General features: G+C 38.3%; 1 protein-coding gene across 1 annotated transcript in view; it reads right to left on the bottom strand.

Moving 5' to 3' along the window:
* The window catches only part of CEP128 (centrosomal protein 128), a 199,143-nt gene that overhangs the window by 119,263 nt on the left and 59,979 nt on the right, over window positions 1-19,901 (bottom strand). The window contains exons 13-15 of the mRNA XM_070753955.1: window positions 18,449-18,799; window positions 11,971-12,621; window positions 9,586-9,750 (exon numbers count right to left, since the gene is read on the bottom strand). Of these exons, the coding sequence (XP_070610056.1) occupies window positions 9,586-9,750; window positions 11,971-12,621; window positions 18,449-18,799 (1,167 nt within the window). The remainder of the gene's footprint in view (window positions 1-9,585; window positions 9,751-11,970; window positions 12,622-18,448; window positions 18,800-19,901) is intronic.

The raw sequence follows: 19,901 nt of genomic DNA, 5'->3' as shown, positions 1-19,901 counted from the left end.
CCTATTGGTTGGGATTCCATCAAGTTATTTTTTGAATAGTTTACTAAATTTTTCAGACTTAGGGATTTTCTTCTCAAACTCAAAGATTTTCTTCCATCATAACCAAAAACTTCATTATTAAAAAGTTAATATTTATAAATTAAATATCTGTGCATGAAGGCATAAATAGCTGAAGAGAATCAAAGTTGAATTCCAGAAAGGAATGAAAATACAAAGGTGAGAAGGCTGAAATGAAGACATGCTACAGGCCATACATAGTCTTGAAGATTTCTAAAAGTTACTAAGTTCAAATAAAATATGTGACCAGAAAACCCAGAGGTTCAGGGAGAGAGTCATTTAGCTGACATAGCTGCTATTGAAATTAGATAGATAGATAGATAGATAGATAGATAGATAGATAGATAGATAGATAGATAGATAGATAGATATTGATTCCCACCAGGCTTTCTTACATCTCAGCTATAATTTAAAGTATTTAGTGCACTAGTGGTTCAGAGTTAGATTGGCATTTCAGTAGAAAGAAGAATTGAGCCATATTCAACACAGTTGGCATCATGGAATAAACAAGTTAGCAAACAGCCAATGTAATCTACGCAGTCTTTAGTCAGCAAAAGTAGCAGCTATTCCAGGGAAGACAGGGTGGAAATAATTGTTATTGCCATTTACTGTAGTTTGCACTTCTAGCTTTCAGAATTGGCAAATATACAGTATATACGGTCACCGGAGCTCTTTGTAAATTCTTCCATCCAGCAAATAAGCAGAACCCACAGAACAGCTCATATCCAATATCTGAAGATTTATTCCAAAGCAAAATTGTTTAATTTTACACTTCAATGCTACAGTTCTTTCTCAGCTCCCAGCTTTTGGCTGACACAAACATCTCACTCATGACAGCTGAGTTTAAAGCATCAATATATGTTGGGCAGAAGAGATTGAAGAATTATATGCAGAACATTCCTATCTTTGCATTTTGTCCATTAGTAAGACAGGATTTCACCAATCAATCAATATAAGAGGAGGATAATTAGGATAAACTGGGTGGAAACGATCTACATTTAGTCAAAATCCTAATTTGCCAGAGCTAGTACTAGCTCAAGACTTGGGAAGAACCCTACTCAGATATTTCAAAGGCATTAAAGCAAGCACATCTTTCAAATGGCACCTTATGTGAGTTTCAGAACATTTCAGAGCAGAATATCTGCTGAAGTTTAAACTTCGAAGGCAAGTTGCTGCCATTTTAAACTTTCAAAATATACTGCTTAATAAATCAATTAGACATTGCACTAGGGCAGCAATCCCCAAACTACGGCCCACAGGACGCATGCGGCCTGTTGAGGCCATTTATCCGGCCCGTGGCAGCGCATGAGACTTTACACACGCACGCGCACAAAAACAATCCCCCGCACAGCCTTTTCCAAGGCTGCGCAATGGAGCCAGACATTGGGGGCGGGGAGCGACGAAAGTGTGGAGGCCAGCAAAGGTTTTTATTTTGAATGTCCCCATTTTCTTCTCCAACCCCAATCAATAGCATCTGTAGCTCCCCATCCCCTGCCAGTCTGCCTTGGGGGGGGAGGCTCGGCACCGGCACATCCGCGGTTGGCGGGGCAGCTCCCTTTCCTTCTCCCACTGCCTATGTCTCCCGCCAAGCTGGCGCCCAGCTCCACGGGTTCCTCAGGCGGGCAGCTCCCACCCGAGGAACCCGCAGCAACGGCTGCCGGCGGTAGACATAAGCAGTGGGAGAAGGAAAGGGAGCTGCGTACGCCCTCACCCACCGTGGATGTGCTGGTGCTGAGCCTCACCACCACCACCCCCAGGCAGACTGGCAGGGGGATGGGGAGCTATGTATGCTACGGATTGGAGCTGGAGAAGAAAAGCCTGAACTGGCTGCCAAGAATAAGAACTCTACTCTCCAACGCCAGCAGGTATGAGCGGAGGGTGGAAGCCCTGTTTCCTCCCAGGAGATTCGTAGAGAGGCCCCACAGAGGCTTCTCCCTGCCTTTTCCGGTTAGAGTTTCGGAGGCTCGGGTTTGTAAGTGGAAAATGGTTCTTGAGAAGAGGCAAAAAAATCTTGAACACCCGGTTCTTAGCTAGAAAAGTTCATAAGTAGAGGCGTTTATAGGTAGAGGTACCACTGTATATATATTTCCTTACATTCCAAATACATTTCCAGTTATTTGAGTGTAATCAAATTTTGTCAAAACCACCTTCTTCATAAATTTTACATTTTATTAGCTTGCACAGACCGCTCACAAAACATTGGAAATTGTGGGATTTTTTTAAAAAGTACATACATACATTCATAATGTGAGATATTATCTAAGAGGAAATTGAATTTTGGTGATGGCATATTAGTCTATGGTTCATTTAGCAATTTTCAGATTGTTGAGTATAAATAAGTTGAAGTTACATGTAATAAGCAATGGTTGATACTCTCAATATATTTCAAAACAAATGCAGAAAAAAAATAGAGAATATATACAGTTCAGTGTTGAACTGTAAGTTCTTGATGCCTTTTGAATTTGGTTGTTTACTTGCAGATGTTTCATTACCCAACAAAAGAACATCCTAGTTGGTTAATGATACCTAGTTAAGCAATACAATTTATTTAATAAATAAATTTATATAGCTGTCCAACACACACATGGTAACTTGCAAACAACCAAGCTCAGAGAATACCATGGAGATGTAATCATTTGCCTTTACTGAAATTCCCTGCATCATCATCATCATCATCATCATCATCATTTGGATTTATATGCTGCCCCTCTCCAGGTATTCAGACTTATGTTATGATCCCCAATGCATACATTGGGAATCATCACATGGCCACTTTGAGTTCATTTTATAACAGTGAAGATAACTGTCATCTAAGATTACAGGAGAAAAAAAATTGCTGTGAATTATTTAATGTTACTAATACAACACCATACAATGATTTTGCTTCTGCATTGCCTTTATTTTACAAAAGAAAGCAATGCTGGGAGGATAAACTCCAAAGATGTTCATTTACATAGTTTTAGATTAGGTCAAAGGTTCATTTTCTCACCACCTCCTAGGGATACAAAGAAAACATATTTAATAAATAACTCACACACAAAAAATCTCCCAAGGAAATGAAAACCAGAATGCAGTCCTCTGATCAAGTTCTCAAAAATGAATCCTTGTTTGACATTTTCTCATTTGATCATTTTTTTTCTTTTGACATTATAAAGAGTTAGCTTTGAGCAGCTGCTCTGCTCTGATCCAAAGAACACAATAGTAAGAATCCAATCCTGGGTCTCTTTTACCCAGGGAAATATTTTGATTTGGTAAAAGTAGGCTATGTGCTCTTTTATTCTCTCTTTAATTATATCCATGCAGGAGGAAGAGTCATTAGAAAACCTGTCATCAGAAAGTGCAAATCCAAACACAGCTTGGGCTGGACAGCCTTTGGAAATTGCTGGAATGCACTAGTACTTTTATTTATGAGCCAAATGTTTAAGCAACGTTGTAGTTGTGTAACCGACCGGAGAACATGGAAAACCATTAGCAATTTCCTATGGGATGCTATCTCTCAGTTCTTCAAGTTACAGGACGAACCTACATTTTTATTTTTAAAAAGGGCAGAATGTTTTTGTTTCAAAGGTTTCATAGGAACATCACATTATAAATTTGTCACGTCTTGGTAATAATTTTGAAGCCTGTTAAATCCCTTTGCCTATTTCTATCACTTTCCACAGAATATTTAGTAAGAATAAAGAATTTCATGGCATTGCCAGAAGTATTAAACTATAAAAAGCTAGTATAGAACAAAGATGTTCAGTGTTGTAAGTTGAGCCCTCTCGGAAAACACTAAAAACATACTAAAAGAAAACAACTCAGAAGCTTAAAAAACCCCTGAAGAATATGCCAATGAACAAGAGACAAAAAGAATATGCCAATGAACAACAAAGAAACTATCCAAACTTGTAGTTTGCAAAGGAAACAGAATAGGAAACAAAATCCTGGAAAGAGAAATGTTGCTATGCAGTAGAACTAGAAAGACAAACCAGATAAACTTTTTTTTCATTATTTGTCTGTGAGGCAAGGGTGAAATCCAGCGGAAAATTTGAGTAGTTTGGAGAACTGGGAGCAGAAATTTTGAGTAGTTCGGAGAACCGGCAAATAGTACCTCTGGCTCGTCCCAGAATGGGATGGGAGTGGAGATTTTGCAATATCTTCCCCCTGGAATGGGAATGAAGATTTTGCAGTATCCTTTCCCTGTCACACCCACCAAGCCAAAACCACAGAAACAATAGTAAAAAAAAATGGATTTCACCACTGCTGGGAGGTTCAGGGCATTGGAGTACAGTGATCCCTCGAGTATCGCGAGGGTTACGTTCCAAGACCCATCACGATACTCGATTTTTCGCAATATAGTGGTGCGGAAGTAAAAACACCATCTGCGCATGCGCGCCCTTTTTTTCCATGGCCGCGCATGCGCAGATGGTGTTTTTACTTCCGCACCTGGCCCAGGGAAGGTTCCTTCCGCCGCCCAGCAGCTGATCTGCTCGGCAGCGCCGCAAAGGGGAAACCCCGATCTTCGGCTCCTCGCTGCTGCCGCGCCCGCCGCTTGTCCGCCCGCCGCTTGTCCGCCCGCCGCTTGTCCGCCCGCCGAACTTCCGCGTTTGGCTTCGGGAGTCAGCTGGGAAGCGGCGCGGCTGTTTTAAAAGGTCGCAGCCGGCCTGAGGGGATTCCCAGCACCCCCCCGAACCCGGGTTGGAGGTTCGGGGGGGTGCTGGGAAGCCCCCCAGGCCGGCTACGACCTTTTAAAACAGCCGCGCCGCTTCCCAGCTGACTCCCGAAGCCAAACCTGGAAGTGGTTTTTTTTTAAATTAATATTTTTTAAAAAATCGCGATATAGCGTTTCGCGAAGATCGAGATCGTGAAACTCGAGGGATCACTGTACATCAGTATTTTCATAAATTTATTAGGCCATTTTTGTAACTAACTATGGATACATGATAACTGAACTTGTCAATTTGAAACATTTTGCTGTTTATCCAAGCAGTCTGAAGAAAATATTGACATATTTGTCAACATACATACATACTATCACACACTAATGTAAAACACTACCTTTCCTTAATAGAAAAATTGGAATACAGTGTTCCCTCGATTTTCGCGGGTTCGAACTTCACGAAACGTCTATACCACGGTTTTTCAAAAATATTAATTAAAAAATACTTTGTGGTTTTTTCTGCCCAATGACATCATATGTCATTGCCAAACTTTAATCTGCCTTTAAAAAACTCTTTAAAAAAAACGTTAATAAATAAACATGGTGAGTAATAATCTAAATGGTTGCTAAGGAAATGGGAAATTGTAATTTAGGGGCTTAAAGTGTTAAGGGAAGGCTTGGGATACTGTTCATAGCCAATAATAGTGTATTTACTTCCGCATCTCTACTTCGCGGAAATTCAACTTTCGCGGGGCGGTCTCGGAACGCATCCCCCCACGAAAATCGAGGGAACACTGTATAGCCTTTCTCTGCCTTACCTATCCAGGATAACCTAAATTTATACCAGTACAATTATCATTCAAATACATTAACAATGCACACTGGCAGGAAACACTTTCTTAGTTTTACTACCTTTTTTCAAAACAGCTAACAATACCTCTTACCTTAATGTAAAGCTATTCCTTAAAAAAAAAACCCAACACTTTTTCATTTTAAACTGGGGCTGGAGTCACTATCACAGGAAGATAAAATGTTGCACATTGAAACATTGGCAGATGTTAATTTTTTTGTAGCTATGACAATTCAAATGCACTGATCTAAAGCAGGTCATTTATTTTCTGAACTAAATTACTAATCGGTACTTGAAGGCATTTATTTATTTTTTCCTGTAGGTCTGAGGGAATCAGGTTTGAAGTTTTTGAACTCATAAATTATAGGTTTATATTATTTATCTCTTGCAACTCAAGGCAGTTTACATTTCTATCATTTGATCTCCCATGACTGTATGCCATGTATAGTAATGACAATATCAATTAGGAATAAATAATCTGATCTCAAAAAACTCTGTTAGCTCATTTCAAAGAGAATGGCACACAGCTGTTCAAGTTCCATGTTAGGCGGCTGTAGTTTTGTAGTCAGTTTGGTGCAATGTTAAGGGCCAGGAGACCAAGAGATAAAGTCTTCCCTCTGTATCAGCCCAACATCCCATAGGAATGTTGTTGTGGAGAAAATAGGGGGTAAGAGCATTGTTTATTATAACATGCCATATCATTTTTGAACTGCTGCTGCTAGCAGTTCAGGGAACATCTATTTATAAACTCAAATCACTCCTAATAATGTCTATGAAGATTCTCAGTCATCCAGGTCCTGGTGGTCCCACGGCTATTTTTTCAACAAGCAACTGGACTTTTTGGTTTTTCTTTGATTACAATCCTAGGTTTAGAAAGCTTAGAACTACATCACCTTAAACATGATCTAAGCATAGCCCATAAAATCATATTTATTATTTGTTTTATTTATTAATTAGATTTGTATGCCGCCCCTCTCCGCAGACTCAGGGCGGCTAACAGCAGTAAAAAAAGACAAATATAACAAATCTAATATAAAAAGTAATTTTAAAAACCCCAATTTAAGAGACCAATCATACAAACAGACATACCATGCATAAATTTTATAAGCCTAGGGGAAGGGAATATCTCAATTCCCCCATGCCTGACAACAGAGGTGGGTTTTAAGGAGCTTACGAAAGGCAAGAAGGGTGGGGGCAACCTTGATATCCAGGGGGAGTTGGTTCCAGAGGGTTGGGGCTGCCACAGAGAAGGCTCTTCCCCTGGGTCCCGCCAAACGACATTGTTTAGTCGACGGGACCCGGAGAAGGCCAACTCTGTGGGACCTAACCGGTCGCTGGGATACGTGCGGCAGAAGACTACATATGCTACGTCCTTCCTGTCAATGGCTACTTCAGCTTCAACCACACAACACACGAGCACATAACAGATACAAACTTAATGTAAACCACTCCAAACTTGACTGCAGGAAATACAATTTTAGTAACCGAGTAGTTGATGCATGGAACTCACTACCTGACTGTAGTATCATCTCCTAACTCCCAAAACTTTACACTTAGACTATCCACTGTTGACCTCACCCAATTCCTAAGAGGTCAGTAAGGGGCGTGCATAAGTGCACCAGCATGCCTTCCATGCCCTGTCCTAATGTTTCTTTTATTTTTTACTAATACCATGCATATGGTACTAGTACAAGAGCCGGGGTGGCGCAGCAGGTAGAGTGCTGTACTGCAGGCCACTGAAGTTGATCTGTAGGTCAGCAGTTCAAATCTCATCACCGGCTCAAGGTTGACTCAGCCTTCCAAGGTGGGTAAAATGAGGACCCTGGAGTGTGGGGGTAATATGCTGGCTCTGTTAAAAAGTGCTATTGCTAACATGTAAGCCGCCGTGAGTCTAAGAAGGGCAGCATAAAAATCGAATAAATAAATAAATATGAATATTATTATATCTAATGTTTCTTCTTATTTTTTCTTTTTCTTTTCTTCTTACTAGAATCATGTACATGAATATTATTATATCTTTACATACCTCCAATATGTACTTGACAAAACAAATAAAATAAAAAATAATTAAAATGGTTCACTTCTCATCTAAGAAGCTTTTTCAGCACTAGCTGGATGTTGGGGAATGGAAGGATTAATATTCCCTGCAGACAGCTAATCATTTGTATTCTTTTAGAGTTGGTAAGGCCATGTAGATGTTTATCTATGTTGACAGGGTCACCAGAGTAGTGCAAATGGGTATGACCCCTTCTTGCTGTTGAAAGGATTGTGTTGTGGACTGCAGATCTGTACACCTTCCATTCCGCCCCATCCAGCCAGAGCTAAAGAAGCTTCTTGGACCAGAAGTGAAACCAGGAGTGGGCTACTGCCCAGACCAGGCGGGGGGGCAGGATGGGACACAATGGGGTAGCGAAAATGGAGCTCCACCCCGAGTACCATTTTGCACTAAAAGATGTTGAAAGAAAATACATAAGCCACGCCCACAGTGTGGTAGTAAAAATTTTGGTAGCCTTTCACTGGTTGCTTCTTGAAAAAATACCTTTGAGACACTCCTAATAATATTTTCCTTTTGGGGGGGGGATTCTTATCAGTATATACTTAATTTGGAAGAACACGAGTTTGGAATTTAGTGTGTGGCATGCCTGAAACTTTTTGGCAGACATTCATAAGCAAATTTCTCATGATTCAACTATATGACCACAACTGTGGACCAATACTCAGAGCTATGATATCAGAGTGTTTCATGTAATAGTCTGTTGTCACCATATTTAGTATGCAGCAGAATAATAATAATAATAATAATAATAATAATAAGAAGAAGAAGAAGAAGAAGAAGAACAACAACAACAACAACAACAACAACAACAACAACAGAGTTGGAATGGACCTTGGAGGTCTCCTAGTCCAATCCCCTGCTTAGGCAGGAAACTTTAAACTACTTCATACAAATGGTTATCCAACATCTTAAAAACTTCCAGTGTTGGAGCATTCACAACTTCTGGAGGCAAGCTGCTCCACTGATAAATTGTTCTAACTGTCAGAAAATTTCTCCTTAGTTCTAAGTTACTGCTCTCCTTGTTCAATTTCCACCCATTGCTTCTTGTTCTAGCCTCAGGTACTTTGGAGAATAGGTTGACTCCCTCTTCTTTGTGGCAACCCCTGAGATATTGGAACACTGTTATCATGTCTCCCCTGGTTCTTCTTTTCATTAAACTAGACATACCCAGTTCCTGCAACCATTCTCTATATGTTTTAGCCTCCAGTCCCTTAATCATCTTTGTCGCTCTTCTCTGAACTCTTTCTAAAATCTCAACATCCTTTTTGCAACCAAAACTGAATGCAATATTCCAAGTGTGGCCTTTCCAAGGCATTATAAAGTGGTATTAACACTTTGCATGATCTTGATTCTTTCCCTCTGTTAATGCAGCCTAAAACTGTGTTGGCTTTTTTGCAGCTGCTGCACACCGCTGGCTCATATTTAAATGGTTGTCCACTAGGACTCCAAGATCCCTCTCACAGTTACTACTGTTGAGCAATGTACCACATATACTGTACCAGTGCATTTTGTTTTTCTTGCCTAAATGTAGAACCTTACTTTTCACCATTTCATTTTGTTTGATAGGGCCCAATGTTCAAGACTGTCAAGATCCTTCTGTATCTTGAGCCTATCTTCCAGAGACTTGGCTAATTCTGCCAGTTTGGTGTCATCTGAAAATTTGATGAGTTCCCCATCTATTCCTTCATCCAAGTCTTGATGAAGATGTGGAAGAGTACTGGGCCTAAAACAGAGCTTTGGGGTACTCCACTGCATACATCTACAACTAGATACATCTAGATAAATAAATATAAAATACAAAAGTACTTTTTTTGTGCTATGTTTCCTCTTTTGCATTTGAAGAAAATGGAAGGGTAAAACAAAAGGATCACCAAGATAAATAGTTACATCATAAAAAAATAAATATTTCCTAACATGTAAATGTAGTTTTTTCTTTGAACAGGTACTGTTCTGTTACATAAGTCTATATTTTTCTTTTACCTTTTCCTCTAATTCCTGTTTTAGTATGTGGTATTTTCGCTTAATTATTGCATTTTCTTCTTCCTTGTTGGTTAGTTCCACTGTTAGCCTATCACATTCAATTTTCATTTTTTCTACTTGACGACGATGAGCTTTTACAAAATTTCTTTCATCCAGAAGATCTGACTATTGGAAGGAAACCAGACAAGAAATGAAGTGTTCAGTATTTCATATTAATGCCCCAAAAATTTAGTGGAAAATACTGGTTCTAAAAGTTCTTTTTTAGTAATTTGATGTTTCTTAATACCCAATAGATATCCAGTTTTATTAAGGGGAAACAGGTTTATCTGTGTAAGTAAAAGGAAAACCAATTGTGATAAAGAGAAAATATAGTCTAAAAGGGAAAGCAAGTTTGAAATAAAACTGTAGCTCTTTTTTTAAAACTAAATCCCCATTCTGATTTATCAAGCATCAAGTACTTATAGGAATAACTGTTTATTTGAGATGTTATATATTGATTAACAGTTTATACTGTTAGTACTAATCTGACCAGATGCTTTCCCCCAACATTTTCCATAAATGAATGAAATCAGAACAGGTAATGATGGGTCAGGATAGACAACTTGGAATCTCAACAGACAGCACAATAAAAATCCAATATGAAAAAAGGCAAATTCTGTGCTTTGGATCATTAGAAAGTGAATTCAAACAGAACTAACAATATTTATTTATTATTTTTATGAACTGGACTTTTATGCCGCCCCTCTCCAAGGACTACCTACATCTTCTATGTAGTAAAGCCCATGGAAAGATTATACTTAGAGTATTGATAACATAGTTGAAGCATCTCCTCTATGCAAAAAAAATATTATTTGGAATAAAGGAGGAAAAGGGATATTTAATAGCTTTAGCACTTAGATTTATATACCACTTCATAACTGCTTTACAGCCCTCTCTAAGTGCTTTACAGAGTGAGCCTAGTGCCCCCATCAATCTGGATCCTCATTTTACCAACCTTGAAATGATGGAAGGATGAGTCAACCTTGAGCCAATCAAGATTGACTCCTAGGGGTGGGGCAGAATCAGACTGCAATACTGCATTTTAGCCACTGTGCCACCATAGCTCCATAATAGACATGATTTATAGTGAAGCTAACATGGGGAAAAATATCCCTTTTACAACCTGGAGGTAAACTTTGGCATATAACTAAAACTCTTGTTTTCATGACTTTTAACTGGGTAAAGTAGTGCATCAGAGGGAAATAATTTTTGAGCTAAGGTATTTCAAATGGGTTAAAATAACAGAATGTGTGCAAAATATAGGTCTCGTGGCTCCATGGGATATGAAATTAGGAGAAGCTGTGACTGCTTCAGTGCTACTACTGCTCTGCTACTGGTGCTACAGTCACATGATCTTCATTTTCAACATTCCATGACAGTTTCCCAGTCAGTTTCTCTGCATACCTCCCCCCCACCCCCAATCCAGCAGTTTTCTACAAGATTCCCCACTGGCTTTCTTCCTGGAAGCTTTCCCGAAGCAAAGTAAATGGGGAAGCCAGCAGGCATTTGAGGGAGGGAGATAATGACAGAATGACAGGAAGAAAGAGAAAGGAGGAAGTGGACGGAGGAAAATTTATTATGCTTCCTGCCAGCTTCCCACAAGGAAACTCAATGAGGAAGTCAGTAAGAAGTTAGAAATTGATATCATTCCTACTTGCTTTTGTAAACCCATCATAGTGATTCTGCCTCTCTGTTCAGGTAAGGACATATCTCCGAAATGACAACCCAATGGGGCATTGATTGTCTAGTTTGAAATAAATGTAAGGATGTTCAGAACTGACAAAGATCTCCCCCCCAAAACAGTACATAGTTACATTTCAAATTTGTTGCTAGCAACTATAATAACAATAGCCAATTTGGATATTTTTTAAAGGTATGGAAATATTCAAGAGCATTAATATACTGTGGTTACTAATATTGATGGTTGTTTACTATCTTCTTGCCTTAAATGCTGATTATTCAAAAGTGATTATGGAAGGAGGTTAACTGTTGGTGTACAAAACTATGTATTTCCTAAAATATTCATTTGGTTACTGTGTGATACGGAATATTGGATTAGACGGGCCTATGGCATGATCCCACAAAACTCTTCTCTGTTTCCAATACTGCACCTGCCTTGCATAAAATTTTCAGATTATAACCATTCATCCAGCTCTTGCCTATACAGCTGTTTCTTTCAAACAAACAAAAAACAAATTAGACAATATGTAAAAACAAAATAATTTTGGTAAAGGTCAGAGTAAAATAACAGCCACATAAAATATTACCCAATTCACTAGAACCCAACTTCATTCAATGCCATACTATGCAATAATAATGACTATATGTTGACCATCTCAGAGATACCTTCAACATTCCAATGTTACTAGCTGTATCCTCTTTTTCTTGGTTGAATAGCTTTATAATCTCTTCGACACGTTGATCATGTTTGGTTTTCATCTTCTTCAATTCTGATTGAACTTCTCTTAGCTCCTGTTTGTGGACATCTCTTTCCAGTTTCAATTGCTTATTGATTGTAGCCATCTCCTCCTGAAGAGTCTCTATATGTTTCTGACATTCTGTCGCTGATTTTGCCATTTCTTTTTTTGATTTCTTCTCCTCTGCTACTTGATTGGCCAACTCAGCCCGAACAGCACTCAAGTTTTTTATAACCTCTTGCATCTCTGACAATCTTGCTTGATCCTTTTCCTGGATCATTTTGATATTTGCAAGTTCTTCCTCTAAATGCTGTTTTTCAGTTCTTATTTGAGTGTGTATTAGACTCTCCTTTTGCAGTTTGTCTTCAAGGTTATCCACAGTTTTTCTAACTTCTCTGGTATCTTGTTCAAAAGCTATCTGCAAGGATATAGCTTCACTAAGTTTTATTTCTTTACAGTGTAGCTCCTCTTCTTGTCTGGCCCTTTTCTCAAGAACATCTGTCAGTTCCTTTTGAAGATTTTCCATCTGGTGCATAGTTGAAAGGACCTGGCTCTTCAATTCATCCTTTTCTTTAAGAACCTACAGTTCAAATGAAATAGGGCAGAGGTGAGTGGTCTAAGGATCTGTTATGGGAAGAAAAGGAAGGCAAATGATCAAAAAGAAGTAATGATCAATGATCAAATAAAGAAATGATCGGTGTATCACTGCATAAACTTTGCTGATTGCACCAACAATGTGATTTGGTGATTGGTAGATTATAATGTATATACATACACTTATCTGACCGTCTTGGTATATTCGGGTTTCTCCCCGTGTAGGATTTAGAAATTTCTGGCACACACACATATACATATACATATACATATACATATACATATACATATACATATACATATACATATATATATATATATATATATATATATATATATATATATATACACACACACACACACACACACACACATATTGTGTATGTATATATTGTATATAATTCTCTGCCTTACAAGGCAAAGGCTGCAAGTTCAAATCCCAGTGAGAGTGTATGGCTAGCTGATGAGGCCAGAACAAGGCTGAAATAGATCTATCCTAGTCTCCCTTAATTTTCAAATTCAGCAAAAACATGTGACATATATTGTATGTATATATGTTTGTGTGTGTGTGTGTGTATGTATTTATTTACACACACAATATCTCTTTATATAATATAGTTTGCAAGTCTGGAGTTTTCTGGTATACCACTCCTCCAACTAAACATATAAGCAAACTTTTCATTATTCAAATATTTAAGTAACATTTTCATATTTGCATGCATACATATATATACAAAGCCAGCATTTCCCAGACTCTGAAATGCCTATGTATGTATTTAATAGAGTTTGGAGGTATACAGATAACCCTGATAAGATGGAGTGGCTGTGGGTTTTGCCTCCCAGGGACAATTCCATCTGTCTGTCCATCACCCTGGGGGAAGAATCATTGACCCCCTCAGAGAGGGTCCACAACTTGGGCGTCCTCCTTGATCCACAGCTCACATTAGAGAAACATCTTTCAGCTGTGGCAAGAGGGGCGTTTGCCAGGAGTCACTGCTCACAGTCACTCATGCCCTCATCACCTCGAGACTCAAGTACTGTAACACTCTCTACATGGGGCTACCTTTGAAGAGTGTTCGGAAACTTCAGATCGTGCAGAATGCAGCTGCGAGAGCAATCATGGGCTTCCCTAGGTATACCCATGTGTCACCAACACTCCACAGTCTGCATTGGTTGCCGATCAGTTTCCGGTCACAATTCAAAGTGTTGGTTATGACCTATAAAGCCTTCATGGCATCAGACCAGAATATCTACGGGACCGCCTTCTGCCGCACGAATCCCAGCGACCAGTTAGGTCCCACAGAGTTGGCCTTCTCCGGGTCTCATCGACTAAACAATGTCGTTTGGTGGGACCCAGGGGAAGAGACTTCACTGTGGCGGCCCCAACCCTCTGGAATCAGCTCCCCCCAGAGATCAGAACTGCCCCCACCGTCCTTGCCTTTCGTAAGCTCCTTAAGACCCACCTCTGTCATCAGGCATGGGGGAATTGATGCGCCTTAACTCTAAAATAGTTCACTTTTAATTTTTTCCATGATGGACCGACTAGTTCTCTGTGCAATTCATAGGTTTCTGAGCATCTGTCTCCAAATCCATAATCTAATGACATCTATCTTTTTTCCTTTGTTCTTACTCAATATCCAAGCTTTCACAACTTCACTGGAGAAAATGATTGATTTAACTAACCTGATCTTTGTTGCCATAGAAATAGCTTATACTTCTTGATATTTCTAATCTCTACCTTCCTCCCTAGAATTAATTTACTTTCTCAACAATCTATCCATCTTTATGCTTGAGTTGAAAATTTTATAAACTATAAACTATTTAAAGTCTTCACTTCTTCAATATTAACTGTGAGTTCACTAAGCATGCTGATTGAGTTTAACTTGATCGTTGTAATATTTAACACTAATTTTTCACTTTCTATCATTTATCTATCACATACCATCCATTTCACTTTAGTAAAATTTTAAAAAAATTAAAAACCCATAGTATAAAAGCAGCTCAGGTGTATGTGCGTGTGTCATAACTACATAATTTTCTCTTCCTAATTAACTTTTCATTTTCATTTAACAAGTTGGCATTATCTGCATTATTTTGAGTGATTAGATGACTGCTGTTTTTTCTTCTAATAGGCTACTCTTCCAATATTTTACTTAATTATATATAGAGATTTAACATTATGAGTTAAACGGATCTATTCTTGTCTCGCTTCTTTTTCCTGAACCAGTCTTTTCAAAGTTAGTTCTTACAATAATTTCTTTCTCATTGTACAAGCTCCTCAAAGGAGTAATTAGAGGCTCTGGCATGTCCATGAGTCTTAATATGTTCCATATTTGGGCATTATCTACCCAGTCAAAGCCCTTTCAGATTTGAATGGTTTGGCATTTTTCACACCTGCCCAGCCCTAACCGCTTTTAACCCCTTTCTGGATTATTCTTGATTTATTTGCCAAGAAATACATTTACCACCAGCATTAATTTTAAGAGAATGGAATTAATGAGCCCTCTCCACTCTATGAATAGAATAGAATAGAATAGAACACAAGCATTCTATATAGGCCTGGGGGAGATGTCTCAATTCCCCCATGCTTGGCGGCAGAAGTGGGTTTTAAGGAGTTTGCAAAAGACAAGGAGGGTGAGGGCAATTCTAATCTCCGGGGGGAGCTGGTTCCAGAGGGTCGAGGCTGCCACAGAGAAGGCTCTTCCCCTGGGTCCCACCAGACGACATTGCTTAGTCGACGGGACCTGGAGAAGGCCAACTCTGTGGGACCTTCGTATCTGGTTTTGTATGACTGAACCATTATTCATATCTCTTGACTATCTGCTGGATATCTGCTAGAACTCCATGTTTCCTTTGCACATGTGCATCCTTGATAACTCAGGAGTCACTCTGCATACTTAACAAAGAATCATAAGAAACAGCACTTAGTGAAAGTCATAGATTACTAATAAGCAATCAAAATGAACTAGGAAACAAATAAAACAATATAAATTATAAAGATGCAAGCAACATGGTCATAGTCACAAGTGGAAAGAGATAGGTAATAGGAAGGATGAGAATAATAGTAATACAGTAATATTAAAAATAATATATAATTTGACAGTGTTGTGGGAATTAGTTGTTTAGCAAAGTGATGGCATTTGGGAAAAAGGCTGTCCTTGTATCTAGTTATTCTGGTGTACAGTACCTATAGGGTTGTTTTAAGGGAAGAAGTTGAAACAATTTACAGTATGTCCAGGATGTGAGGGGTCTGTAGATATTTTCACACCCCTCTTTTAAGTAATCATATAAAAATAATTAAAGACAAAATTTAAAAAAATGTTTTATATACTGTATATATATTTGTAGATTTTCACGGGTACAGGTATGAAGGTCTTGGCATATCCGGGTTTCTTCCCATGTAAGTTTGAGAGTTTGATCTGCATTTTTATCTTAGATGGGAAACTTTTAATTTCTACTAAGTATAATCTGCATTGACAGAATGTAAAGTAAATGAATGATTAATTATAAAGCAAGCAAGAAAATCCACCAACTTGTCAATGTGGTATATATCACATGGAAGCCTTCTCAGGACATTAAAAAAAGCTTTTCAATTTTAAATCTGTGTTTCCTATGTTGGGTGATTATTTTGAAACTGCAATCATAAGCTTAATTATTGCTTTCAGGTTGCTGATGGCTATCTGCCAAAAGTGTCCTCTTTGCATGTTTTTACCTCTAGGGTAGAAGGACTAATTTACTATTTTCACACCACTCATTTTTCTGCCATATTCAAACTATACTTCCTCTTTAAGTATTTAAGGGATTTTTCTTTGTTTGTTTCTGGAAATTATTCAGGAACATTTAATTTCAATATGAATTGGTATTGTAAATGGTTTTTTTTTTTCAATTGATCACCAAAATTGAAAATTACATTGCATTGCTGAGCTCTAAATGCATAACTGTTAGTTCCTTCCTTCTGGGCAAATACAGAATGAAACAAAACAAAGACTTGCCAAACAGTCTCAATCTTCCCACTGGAGTATCCTTTTACAATCAGTGTGACCTATTTTCCTATTTGGGAAACTGAACTGCTATTTCTAGAGAGAATGCAAATGAAAATCCATTGAGACTATCAACTAGTCAAACCTGCAAATAAACTACCAGTTCAGAGTCATTCTGGCTGTCAGGACTGTCTGACTCCCAATCTGACAAAACATATTTTGCACCTCGGAAAGCAAATCCCTAAAGAGGATTCTGGGCTTCTTGGAGGTATCTGGTTTTCAGTACAGTGATCCCTCGATTTTCGCGGCTTCAAACTTCGCGAAACGCTATACCACGGTTTTTCAAAAAATATTAATTAAAAAATACTCCACTGTTTTATTGCTATACCACGGTTTTTCCCACCCGATGACGTTATACGTCATCACCAAGAGTCACTTCTCTGTCTCTTTCTCTTTCTTTCCTGTCATTCTCTGCTTCAATCATTTTCTCATTTCTCTTTTTTTCTCCCCTTTTTTCTATCATTTCTCTCTCTCTTTCTTCCACTCTTCTCTCTCTCTCTTTCTTCCTCTCTCACAATCTCTTCCTTCCTCTCTCATCTCTTTCTTTCTTTCCTTCTCTCTCTTTCTCTATCTCTCCCCCTCTTGCTCTCGAGCGGCCGGGCAAATGGCGGGCGGGCGGGCGAACGGCGGGCGGGCGGGTGCTCGGGGGGGACGGGGGCAGCCGACATTCAAAGCAATCTTTGTCAGCTTCCGCACTTTCGTTGCTCCCTGCCCTAATTTCAAGCCCGGCTCCTTGTGCTGCCTTGAAAAAGGGTGCGTGGGGGTAGTTTTTGGCTGTCCATAGCCAAAAATTGTGTTTTTACTTCCGCGCCGCTATATCGCGGAAAATCGATTTTCGCGGGAGGTCTTGGAACATAACCCCCGCGAAAATCGAGGGATCACTGTATTAGAAACAAGAGGCTTAGCTTTATAAAGCTCAGGAGGAAACCTGCTGGAAAAGCTATAAAAGAAATCCAACAAGACATGGTATAATCCCTATCTTTAATGAGCCACAGGGCAGAGGTGTGTGTAAGGGGCGTGCATAAACTCATCATTGTGCCTATCATCCCTGTCTTACTCTCTTATTGTCCAAATTTACCTATACCTACTTTGTTTTTGGTTTTGTTCATACCAATATCTGCTATCTTGTACATGTTTTGACAAATAAATAAATAAAATAAATAAATATATTTGTTTATTAAGTAGGGCTTACCATATTTTTTGGATTATAGGATGCACTGTTGTATAAAACACATCAAGATTTTGAAGAGGTAAGTAAGAAAAAAGGTTTTTGCCCTCCCCAGCCCCCAGGAACACTTTAAAAGTCTCCCAAACCCTCTACACAACCTGCTTTTGTGAAAAACGGGCCAATTTTTCACAAAAATGGAACAAGTAAGGAGGGGTTCGGGGAGGCCAAAGATGGCTGTATTGTGTGTGCCAACATTTCCACTCTCTTTTGGGGGGAGAGTTTGTTTTATACTCAAATTACACAAATTAATTTCAATAATTTTAAACCAGTCCTTTCCAACCTTTTTTCTTCATTACCCAAAACCCTTATCAGAAAATCCTTTTTACAGCTTATCAGGGAGTCCTTATTTAAGTGCCACTGTTGGATGAATGGGTTTGTATGTCATTACCCAAAGAAAAATCAGTTTTATTCAATTTGGGTACTCAATTTATCCATGTTTAGGAAACACTGTTTTTAAACTGTACTAGAAGAACAGCAAGTACTGTATTTACATAATGCAAAGTTATTGTTTAAAGGAATTTTTTTTAAAAAAATGTATACCATACCAAATTGTTCTTCTTCGTCAACTGGCTATGGAGTTCAGTTTCTTTTTCTTTTTCATGTTCTAGTTTTTTATACTTTAGCTTCCAGGATCGAATTGATTCCTGAGCTTTGAGTTTTAACTCTTCCTTTTTCTTCTCAGTCTCTAGCCTTAGTATTTCAGATTGTTTGTATTCAGCTAGGTACTTCTCTGCTTCTTTGATTGATTCTTGTAGTTGGTGATCTAGCTCTGTAACCTGTAATTCTGCAGCTCTGCACTCATTTTCGCAGATTTTATAGTTGCTCTGTATCTCTTTCAGTTGGCTTATCATCCTTTGCTGCTGGTTGTCCCTCTTTTCCAAGTCAGCTGTTAGAGCCTAGAAGCCAGCACAATATATTAAGACCTATGTTTACAGACATATACATATTAACTTAAGGTCTTACGAATAATTAAAACAAATTTCTTTGACTACATAGAAAGCATCAAAGCAATTTTTCAGTTTTGTGAAATTATGTTTATTCAAACACTATTATTTGTTCATTTACAATATTTATAGCCTGTTCCAAACTAAAAAGATTCTTGGCAAGGTACAGCAAGGTCAAAAAAGCAAGCAATTAAGTTTGTTACAATTACTGATAAGCAACCAAAAGCCTAATATGTATCTCCTAGGTCCCATTAAGCTGCACTAATTAAAGGCTAAAAGAATAAATAATGCTTATTCTTTATTATTTGCAATGAACAAAATACTTTGCACTCACATACCTGGAATGAACCTCTAAAAATGCATCCATTGTGCTACAGGGAAATGGCAAACATAAAAAGTGTCTGACACTATACATACATCCAACTTAAAACGACATCTGCCAAACCTATAACTTGGCTATCCTCTAAGAATGTAAAAATTAAAATCCCCATTCCAGAAAAGGGCAATTTGTAGCTGGACCATGTTCAAATATATGAATTTCTACCTATACTAGATTATATTTACAAAAACTAACTAGCCTATCCCCTGGAACAGCTGGATCATTACAGTCTGCGGGAAAAACAAGTATTTTCCACTTTAAAAAATATTATTGAGTATTTACCAAAAAACCAGCTGCATGTTGAGTAACACCATGTCTGTACAATGTGTATGGAATCAACAAGATATGTTGGAATAATTTATTCAGTTCACCTGAATAAGATATTAATGTAATTCCTAAAGCTCTAGGAAACTCTATATAAGATAGATACACAGACAGACAGACAGGCAGGCAGGCAGACGGATAGATATAGACAGACAGACAGACAGATGATAGATGGATAGATATACATACATGTGTGTGTGTGTGTGTGTGTGTGTTATGTTTATTTATTATGCATTATTATTTACTTATTAATCTAATTTATATGCAACCCAACTCATCAAGGACTCTGAACGACTTACAACAAATAAAAACAATATTTAAAAGAACAATTTCAAAAATAATTTCAAAAAC

The sequence above is a fragment of the Erythrolamprus reginae genome, chromosome 1 (assembly GCF_031021105.1).
Source record: "Erythrolamprus reginae isolate rEryReg1 chromosome 1, rEryReg1.hap1, whole genome shotgun sequence".
Lineage (NCBI taxonomy): Eukaryota > Metazoa > Chordata > Lepidosauria > Squamata > Dipsadidae > Erythrolamprus > Erythrolamprus reginae.
The sequence above is the reverse complement of the archived record's forward strand: the minus strand, read 5'-3'. Positions and strand labels throughout refer to the sequence as shown.